The sequence below is a fragment of the Manis pentadactyla genome, chromosome Y, assembly GCF_030020395.1.
Source record: "Manis pentadactyla isolate mManPen7 chromosome Y, mManPen7.hap1, whole genome shotgun sequence".
Lineage (NCBI taxonomy): Eukaryota > Metazoa > Chordata > Mammalia > Pholidota > Manidae > Manis > Manis pentadactyla.
The window spans coordinates 6,588,630-6,599,830 of NC_080039.1; the positions used below are offsets into that span (position 1 = coordinate 6,588,630).

At 33.4% G+C, this 11,201-nt stretch overlaps 1 protein-coding gene across 1 annotated transcript; it reads right to left on the reverse strand.

Annotated features, from left to right (window-relative positions):
• Nucleotides 1-4,829: 4,829 nt before the first annotated feature.
• Nucleotides 4,830-10,936, reverse strand: LOC130682158 (deleted in azoospermia-like). Its single transcript, XM_057496306.1, has 9 exons — nt 10,808-10,936; nt 10,445-10,536; nt 9,837-9,888; nt 9,340-9,403; nt 9,111-9,250; nt 7,642-7,710; nt 6,858-6,911; nt 5,976-6,092; nt 4,830-4,883 (listed from the first exon to the last, which is right to left on the reverse strand). Exons 1-9 carry the CDS (start codon nt 10,934-10,936, stop codon nt 4,830-4,832), a joined length of 771 nt encoding a protein of 256 aa, XP_057352289.1.
• Nucleotides 10,937-11,201: the final 265 nt, after the last annotated feature.

Sequence of the window (11,201 nt, forward strand, 5' to 3'; positions counted from 1 at the left end):
GTAAACAAAATGGAGTTTATAGAGTTCAAAACGAGAGGGCCTCGGCCATGAGACCACAGTCATATATGATGCTGCAGCATACCTAGTAGGTACTGCTCTGTTGATGCACAGCACTGGAAGTCACAGATAATCATTTCCAACTCAACAAAAAAAGGGTTGGTTTCTTATGAAAATCTCTCTTCATAAGCAATACGTCCCAAAATTTGCGTTTACAAGCAAAAGCTACCAGGATAAAAAAACTGAACAATATTTACACTTTTGAATTTCAAGTGTCTAAACCCCTGTTCACATACTACCCACCCAACTTGCCATTTCTTAAGGTAATATGATATGGGTGAATAAGTAAGACCAAAACACTTTTGGGAAAAAGAGGTTTATTTCTTTTTATTCATTTTTGCAAAGACAGTTTCAGTAATAGGTAATATGAACTTACTTCTAACTTTAAAATTAATTTTCCATTTTGAAAGGTTCAGGACTTTGTGTTGTCTTTCTACCTTACTCTTTTAAATACTTCAGTCCAACAAAACAGCAGACAAATACAAAGTTTATTCCCCTACTTTCCTTAAGGGCAAACTGGGATAATTTGAATTGGCTCTTTAGACCTTGGTATCATCTGTAGTAATCAAGAGATTTAATCACAGAATGATAGACACACACACAAAAAGAACAGAGAATTCTTAAAAGGACAAATTTCAGGGCACTTTCAAATTCTGAGGCCTAAGTAAGCCCTCTTGGGGATCCTTAAGTTAAAAGTCTCTTCATATTTAGAATGAAAACTGTTCAGACTAAGACAACAAGAGGCCCTGATGAGAAGGCCTATAGTAACGGCAATAGGCTAAGTAAGGTAAATAGTGTCTCCACGTGGTAGCAAAGGGGCCAATGTAAAGAAGGCTAGGCAGCCACTTTAAACTCATGTCTGCGGCAAGTCATATGATGTGATACAAGGGTTTCCCTTAGAAAGGATTACCCACCCTACTGCCACCTTTCCAGGGCTGAGTCCTCAGACTGCTCATACTGCTACTTCTCCTCTTCACGTCACCTGTTCTAGGCACCTCTGCTAGAACAGGGTACTGGCTGGAAAAGCTGGACAGTGGGTCCAGCAAACGTGGCTCTGGTGCTCTAGCTGCTTGTCAAGATACAATGTCTAACCACAGGGAGACTAGCTAATCTAGAAATGGATTGTTGACTCTAGCACATTCTTGGGATATGCTTACTAAACAACTTTTGTTGTTTAGAAATGTCAAAATTACTTTGACTCTCCTGGACATATTTTACTTTAATAAAGGGAATATAATAGGCTAATAAAATAAAAATCTATTTGCTCTTTAACAAGTAACTAATATTTTCATGTTTTTTAAAAAAAATTCCTTTCAGATACTCTGATTAACTACCAAGTGTCATAAAAAATTTCAGCATTCTTCAATACTAACATTTAGTACAATTTAAGATACAGCCATCAAGTTTAGCATTTCAAGGAAAAAAGAAAAAAAAGGAGAATGGTAACTCACTGAGAACCTTATGTTCCTAGTAAAATTTAGTTTGTCTTGGATTTAAAAAAATTAGGCCCAGAATTTTAGTTATCCTAATTGCCATCCCAATCAAATAGCATATCTGTGTGTGGATTCCAGATAAAAGATAAATATTTTGAATAAACATAAGACCCACTGATTGGACTGTTTTGTTTAGAATCTGTCTTACTGGGTTTAGATAAGGAAGACATCAATAAAGTTAACTATATGTTGAGTTCCACTGATTAAAAATGTAGTTTTAAAAACTTTTGCTTTTGTGGTAAATTTCTAGACAAAAATAAAGTACAATTGTTAAGCATTGTAAATATCGTAATGTTAACTGTTTACTTGTTAGAGAAATGAAATGCCTGTGTTCAAACTATCAAAATTCTGCCCTTTCAAAATAGTCGGTTTTTTAAAACAATTTTTTGAAAATCAGCATTTACTTTCAAACTCTTAAAATGTTAATTGCTGTTTAAAAAATTCCTTACAAATTTATCTTAAGTTACTCCTTTCGGTCTTTATTATTTTTTACTTTCAACTATATATTCAACACAGAACATTTCTAAATAAACATCTAATGAAAAACAGTTTCAGTGTAAAGTAAAACTAGGTCATCTAATATAACTTATGTAGAAAGTCTGAGTGCAATTTATACAAATTCAGCATTAAATTTATATAATAGTGAACAACTTTCAGTCTTTTAATATTCAAAACCAACAACTTCCAATGAGACTAGAAAGTTAGCAGAGAGAATCGATCAGATTTAAGCACTGCCCGACTTCTTCTAAAGTAATGCACTCTTTTATCCTAGAAAAGACAGAAACAGTCCTTTATACTTCATTGAAAATTTCCTAATATCACTATGACCTAAGAGTTGCAAAAATACTTAAAGCATTTATTTTAGTTTTAAAAACTATAAATAATGAGAGAAAAGTGATCCTTTTTGGGAAGCATTCCTTAACTTAATTTTTAAAATTACTGTTTTCACTAAAAGAAGTGCATAGGTAGAAACCATGGCTTGAGAATAGCACTCCACTTCAAACTGAAATCCCAGGATTTTAGGTTAAAAAATAGAAGTTTGGGCATACTTTAAGGCATATCCTTATCCTGTGATGAAGACCGATCATTCTTTAGGAAATAAAGAGAGAAATAAACGACCTATCCATAACTGTCCTATCCATAATTAACAGGTTTTACCCTGGATATTTACGCTGGATATGCCTGGACTTTACGCTGCTGGCAGATGGGCAGATGGAGGGAGGTGAGGCATTACAAAGAGGAATAGAGCTCAGTAAACTAGTAATAACCTAATACTATCTTCTCTACTTACTCAGCTACATTTTTAGCTCTCTGTGTTTAGTCATTTTCCTAGGAATTTAATTCAGTTTGTCATATAAAGAAAGGTGGTTTCAGGAAATTATGTCATCTGCAACAGGGTAATATCCTATTTGAGTTAAATCCCAGAAAATTGGTCACAAACTCAAATACCTTCGGAGGTCAGGTAAAGATATCAAAGATTTTGAAGGAGCTGGAATTAGGACAATTAGAAGGAGTAGAATTTACTATGTATATCCTGCCTCAATGCATTCAATTTCAATGAAAACAACAATATTTAGCTTATCAAAATAGGTCTAGATGCCAGACATCTGCAAACTACGAACTTCTGACTCGTAGCCCAGAGAAGCAGAAAATTGTGGAAGGTGTAAAGGGAGACTTTTGTCTAATACCAGGTGAAAACTCAAGTTTAAAGACTGTATCATTTAAGTACTATATATTTAACCTTGAAAACTTTGGGCAAGGTAAGCTGTCATATATCCCCAGTTCTTTCATTTTAAATTGTACTGTCTATACAGGATGAAACAGCCAGAGAACAAATGACAACTTTAAGTGAGTAAGTTTATGCTCTCTGTTGTGAATATGGTTGAGGACTTGATCCTGTTAACAATTCTCCCCTTCTGCATTTATAAAATCCTTACACTGCCCTTTAAAAAGGCTGTAAGCTTCATCCTACGTAAATTCATTGATGGAAAAAAGCTATTTTCCTTTAAGACACCCAGCAATGGTTGAAAATTTACCTTTGAATGGAAAATGGTGCTGTCATTTTGGAAAACTTACGTCAGTTCCTCAAAACGTTAATAGCATTACTCATCAGAGGCAAAAAAGAAACAACCCAAAAGTCTATCAAGTGAAGAATGGATAAACAAAATGTGCTATATCCATAAGGAAAAGGAAATGAAGTAGTGAAACATGCTGTAACATAGATAAACCTTGAAAACATAATACCAGTGAAAGAATCCAGTCATAAAAGGCCACATTTTGTATTATTCTATTTATAGGAAATAACCAGAATAGGGGATTCCTCTGAAGAAAGTAGGTGTGATAGATAAGTTGTGGGGAAAATGTAGCGTGACTGAAAATGGGAAGGGGATTTGTTTTGGGGGGTGATTAAATATTCTAAAATTGATTGTGACCCATTGTGTACAACTCTGTGTGAATATACTAAAAGTATTGAATTGTGCATTCTAAATGGGTGAACTGTATAGTATGTGAATTTTGTATCAATAAACCAGGTATAAAAATATTTTTAAATCCTGTTTTCCCCATAGAGAGTCCAGTCAGTTCCTTTCCATATTTACAGCCTCAGAACTAAGGGATCTTAAAAATCTTTAGTCCTATGTTTCCTTATCTTAGACTTGTTAAAAACTGGAGTCCTAGTAAGATTTAAGTGATTTGTCTGAGGTGGTAGAACCAGGACCAGAAAGCAGAACTTAAATTCAAACACCCACATTCTCTTCCATTTTACCAACTCTGAATCAACTTCCATTTCTTTCTACTCAGCTCTTTTTACTGTTTCACATGATCTCTTCTCTCCTAGCATTGTTCAGGTATGTCATTTGAGTGATCAATTTCTTTTATTCTCTTTAGTCCAATATCCATGTACTCTTAAGTTCTGCTTTCTGTCATCTAAAATTTTATTTTTGTATTTGGTTAAGCCAATATTCTCTTTCAACTCTCCTCTTTCAGGAACCTTTTCAATTGTCAGCTTCTGCTAAAGGTTTCTTTCCCAAGGACAAACTCTACTGTATCGAAGTTTGAGCAACATAAAATACACTGCCAGGCAAAACCCTCTCACAATGGTTTTCTGGGTTACAGTCAAATGCCAAGAGTTCAATTAAAAGCTCTACATGAACTCAAACTAAATATACTACAGGAAAAAAGATGATTCATAACTGACAAATGTGCATTTTATCATGTATACTTTTCCTTTCATACCTTGAAGTAGTCATCTTGAGTAACAAGTGAGTTTCTCACTCTGTTCTATGGATTACATAGACAAGATACCACCGTCTGTATGCTTCGGTCCACAGATTTCTGAAACAGAAGTTTTCAGTAATCTAAAGATTATTCCTTTTACTCTTAAACATTTTTAAATAGATTATGGAATGCACACACTTCTTGCTAAAGAATTCTTATGTAATTTGTAATTCTTACCATATGTCACTTCATATGTAACTTCTCTTTGATATTTAAGAAACAGTGTGCAATCTTAGTCTTAGTGATAGAGCACTGGTTGAAAAAGCTCAATTTAGTAAAACCCTAAGATATTCTCTTCAGTTCCTTAATTTTTCTTTAGGTAAGTAACAATGAACTTCAGCATTTCAAGAAAAAAATATCCAGGATAAAACCTCTGTACACTATTTTAATATTTTTTCAAATTTTAATTCATGTATCAAATCAGGGAATTGTTCAGTAGTTCTGAACATCCTATAGTTCATAGTTCTCAGCATTTTTCCCCCTGAGAAACAAATGGATGAAGTTCACACACTGCAATGGGAATCTTCAACATTATGTTGTGATTTCCCCATCATATCAACTACTTCTACATTCCTACTCATTCAAAATAGAATTCAAGAGTGACAGCATTATTATAGGAATCTGATCTAAAGATAATAGAGAAACAACTCTGCCTATTTCAGTACTTCAGTTATTACTAAGGACTCCACCACTCTTAAGAGCCACCAAATGTTATAAGAATACCATAATTATGTATTATAATTTAGCTTGTAAATGTTTGAATTGGTAAAATACAAGGCAGATATAATTCATACTTTTGTGGAGTAGGATTCCTAAGGAAACTTGCCTATTGCATCTTACCAAATCATGTTAATGCAGTATTTATGAAAGTATGGTTAAAAAATGAAAATGGAAAGATTACTGAATGGAAGGACAATGGAAAAGGGTAAGATTACTGAATCAGAAACTATATGTATACAATGAAAGTTTCAAGGTACTGAGATTTCATCAACTTTTACATAAATTGCTGAAATATCAACTGTTAAGCTCTGTAATTTATGGCTTCCATATTTAAATTTGGGCAAACATGCTTGCTTCATAAAGAGCCATTATTAAAACTTGAAAAAAATATGAGGCTATAAATATTAGTAAGTAAAATGAGATGTTTGCCTTTTGTGGGCCATTTCCAGAGGATGCAGTTGCTTCACGAATGGAGCTTTCACTTGTCAAAATTTCAGCTCCTGGGTCAACTTCATTACAGTGGTAGTAGTTAACAGCTGTATAAGTCTACATTTAAAATAAAAGTGTGAGTAAAGAGATATTCATTAGATACATTTCTAAACAATCTATTCTTCAAAATGTTGAGCTGATACTGAAAGTATCAGTGTGGACTTAATTGAAAGGCAGTAAAGCAATCTTTTATTTTAAAATGTCTTCTAAGCTTCAACATGATTATAATTAGAAGGAGTCAAAGAAAAGGTAAACTCCAACATATAGCAAGGCAATAGGAATTTCCCAGTGCCTAAGAATTTTAACCCGTATTACATCCTTCAATGATCCAGTCTTGATGAAAGACAGAAGGTAACAAAGGCTCAAGTGTTTTAAGAGTTAGCACCCTCTTTTGTTATTATCCTGTTCTTATACAATAGCTTTTAGTAGCAAAGTTTTTCTTAATTTCTCTTCAACAGATTTTTTATGTGTGAAACCAAGAGGCAGATTCAATACCAATTCTAGATTCCTAAGATTAGAATTAGCATAGGTATTAATACTACCTTTCTTGGATTATGCAATGTATCAACAAGCACATGAGTAATGTTGTATGGAGAGCAGCCATCATTTACACACACTAAAATAATGAGAAACAGCACAGTTCCAACCACAGGAGTATATACTTGCATTGACGAGAAATTAAGAAAACCTAACACATAATGTAAAAGGGAATTTAAAAATATTTCTAGGCATACATATGACTAAAGGTCAAGATATATAAGTCAAACAAGAAAATATTAAAATAATGAATAGGGAAGTATATGTTTGGTTAATTCACCTTACCAGAGGCGGAATAACATAACTATTGTGTTCCCCATCAGACCACTGTGGTGGCATCTTTAAAAAAAAAGGAAGTAACTATTATTTACATATTCTTATATATTTTCACACAGAGAGGAGACAGTTTTGAGGTATTTATTTGTCATGCTGGCTCCTTGAACTTGTTACAATAAAAGAAAAAGAATGGAAGTAAGATGTACTTTATGTTTACAGTACCTGAGGGTTTTATTGTTATTTTCATATATAAACCCCACCTTTTCCTCAGTTTTCCGTAGCTGGCTTTCAGGAAAACTCAGAGATAGCAGTTGTTTGAACCTATTACCATAGATATGGTCCTGGGTCATAAATATGGTCCTCTCCATGGGAAGAAATTCAGAGAACTATTATCTTGGTATTATCAAATACAACTGGAATTCAATGCTCAATCCAATCTCAGAGCATTTGGATCAGAGCATTGGTATCAAATACCAGTTGTATTTGATACAAATTTATATTCCGCTTGCATTATTTCAGCTATTTGACAACAAGGATGGAGGAAGACATGTGGAACTATAGGAGAGGACACCAAATCTTGACAGTACAGAAGAAAACCTGCTAAGTATATTCCTGTCAAAATATCATTCCCTTATTCTTAAGTAATACAGCCCATAATTCTAGACAAATTCTTATTTTTTCTTGTATGTAAGCCTACTCAACTAGTTTAAATAACAATCTACTGGGGAAATTTACATAGATAAAGGCTTCACTAATATTCCAAAGTAAATCATTTTGTTCCTTCTTAAATTACCTGGTAATTATATACAGGCAGCTGATAACCAGTGATGACCTGAACTGGTGAACTTGGATAAGGATATGCCTGAAAATAAAATTTACATAAAGAATGTAATATCAAGGTAAATTTTTAAAAACAAGGAAGAAGAAATATTATTCCTAATATAACAAAAATATGAAAATAAATCTTCATTATTTTTCTATATACCATGCAGGATTCTATTTGAGTGACTGGCTTCGTGAAGAAAAAAGCATTCTCTGTTGAATGTTAGCTTTTTGGGTAGGGAGGAGAAAGAGATAAATGAGGAAGTGACTGATTTTGCCAACCTAAGTTTATCTTGTTTACCTCCAATTAAAAGTTCTCTCTTACACTGGTAATAAGGCTCTATTAGTTCAGATTTCCATGTTAAAGTTATATTGACACACCTGCTATTTCTTTCTATAAACACTTTCAGGCAGTTTGTTATTCTTTTGACAATATTATTGGGGTCAGGTGTAATCCATCTGTAGTCCTTCTATAGATTTTATGGCTCCTTCTGTATTTTACTTCTAAATGTTAAGGGTAGTGTATAACCCAAAATTGGAAATGAGACTGCACTATGTATTGTATCTTTCAATAAATATTTACTTAATCAAAACATCGACCATAGTAGCATACATGAGTACAGCCAGAAGAGGTAATAGCTCACAGTAAGTACTAGGAGCAAACAGGAGTTTTCTTCTAGCCATGCTTAGAACAGGAAAAATAAAATATATACCATCCTATACTTCTGGTTGATGGAAAATGTAAACAAATGAAAGGCAATGTAGACCTATTTAACATTATCTTGTCTTTCTTTTCTTCCAAACATCTTTTAAACTGAAGAAAGTAAAATGAACCAAGTGTTATCATCAGTAGGAGATATTAAATACTCCAAATCCCACTTCAAATATTAAACTAACCAGGACCAGATAAATTATATGCCAGAAACTCATAGGACTTACAAATACAGCTAAGTCATCAGGAACCTATCCATTCTAGAACCAGAATACATCTGGATGCCAGCACTCAGTACGAGGAGGCATCTAAAAATCATTGCAAATATAAAGAATAATGAGAAGAACTGCTAACCTTAACAAAGAATAAACCACGCATAAGGAAAGCTGCTTTTAAATATTTAAGGAGTTGTCACAACAGGCAAAAAAGAAGAAATATTTGCTATGTGGCCATAGGGGTCTGTTCTAAGATAAAAGTTTACCAAGTATATGGAAGCAGATTTTAGCTTAGTATAAGGAGTAACACTAAGAATGACAGGTTGCTGAAAAATGCAGTTAAGTTTCCATCACTCCAAGTATTCAAACAGGGACATATATATATCAATTATTATGGAAATCATGGATATAATCTCACAGAAATCAGAAATAAGATAGGCTTACTTTTAAAAGGCCCCATCTATAAGATCTCCAAAACTATAATAAAAAGCCAGGACTGTAGAGAATTCTCACCTGCACATACAGACTTATAGGATGCATCATGGTTGGAGGCTGCATGTAACCTACAGGGTTGTGACTGCTCCAGAGACACTGAAAGTGTGGTGGTGGTGGTGTATTAAAAACCAAAGGACGTGGATGCACATGATAAGCACCTTTTCAAAGGATAAAAAGAAAACAAAACCTATTTTCACTTCTCTGAAAAGCTATGCATCTGTCAACATCAATTCCTTTCTCTACTCACAGAAATTTTGTTTCCTGATTGCAGGGCCCAGTTTCAGCTTTTTACCATGGAAACTTATCTGTGACTGAAAATAAAAACAGCAGCGAAACCAGATCAGTTTTGAAGCCTTTACTTCTAAAACTTTGGTAACCTAGTTCTCTAAGATCCCCACAGTCAGAGATCAGACTGCAACCACACCAAATAAAAATCTATCTGCATGAAGCTATCTTATCTACCCTCACTACTCTAGTCAAAGTGTTCAGAGGTGTCATGAACTTGATAAAAAACTTTTACATGCTATCCATCCAGTCCTGTCTCTAGTTCATGAAGCCAGATATGCCCAATAAAAAATCATTTCTGACAAGCTATGTAAGATTAAGTTTGGGATTTCAAACATGAAGTATATATATTTATAGTATTCCATACAAGAATTCAGGACTGAAACAATACTAAACAAAACTAACCTAAACTTAATTAAACATAAGGTAATTAAGAGATTTTCCCATAAGATTACTTACTTCTACTATCTTCTGGACATCCACGTCATTATAAAATGAAACAAATCCATAGCTAAAGGGCAGATAAGTATAAAATCACTGCTGTAAGTATGACCTAAAACTTCTAGTAGTCAATGAGATAACTGACAGAATCATGATAAAGGATGAAGAATATACTGAGATAAGTATTTTTAAAATGTACATAATGGATCCTGCATAAATCTTACCACATTTTTTTGTTTTCTTACCCTGATCTATGTCAGAAGTAAGGTAGCATGGAAACCTCATTCATTAACAGAAAATTCGTATCTAAGACCCTGAATTTATTTTCTACATCAAGATGGTTAAAATTTAAAATACTGTGAAATGTGTGAAGAAAACAATTGATAAAACTGACTAACCCACTTATGTGCAATAAATGAAGACAGGGAACATTTAAATACAAACATCAGAGAAATTATTAAATAGAAGAGCTGGCAACAAACTTTTATCCTCTACATAAAGGAACCTGACAAAGCACCAGACTTCATTTATACAAATGTAAGAATATCAGTTTTGAACTCTACTCTGATACTCTATAGATGCCATAGCACACTTTTTATAATTTATACTCAGCATGTTTTACTTACCCTTTGGGCACACCAGTTCGATCCGTGATTATCTTCACTTCTTTTATTGAACCATATCTAGCAAAGAAACTTCTAATTTTGGTTTCATCCATCTATAAAGAAGAATTTGACTTCAAGAGTAAAAACTTAGCATTCAAAAACTTTTCTTATACTATAAAGAAGACTTAATGTTGTGGAAGTATCTCCCTCAAGTATCCCCTAACTACCTGTAGCTCTTTGTCAAAGACAGTTTTAGTCCCTATTGGTTAATATAAAACCAATTCCAAACTTGCATGAGTACAAAAATACCTATGTTTCCAACAGGTCCAAAATCTCATTATTCACAAAGTATTTTTTAAAACAAATGAAATACGGATACAATACCCTAACATCAATTCCACCAACAAAAATGGTGTTTGGCATGATTTTGCCTTCTGGTAAAACATAGCCTTGGCTGGTTGTAGATGATGAGAACTGGGTGCTGGCCTCTTTGGAGATGGTGGTTGAGTTCATAGTTTCAGAATTTTCAGCAGACTGCAATTTTGAAAGCAGATATCATCACTAGATATACAGGCTAAGCCATACATGATGTGCTATCAATTTTGTATTTAAAGTATAAAACATTTTCATATGAATCACCTTCATTATAAATTAATAATCAAACAACTTAGTTCAAATTCAGGATTTAAATTAATTAGAGTAATCATGATGAAATTTTAACAAAAGTGTATCATACTTTCTTAAGCCCAATGTTACCCATCACCATCTCTTGTAAAAT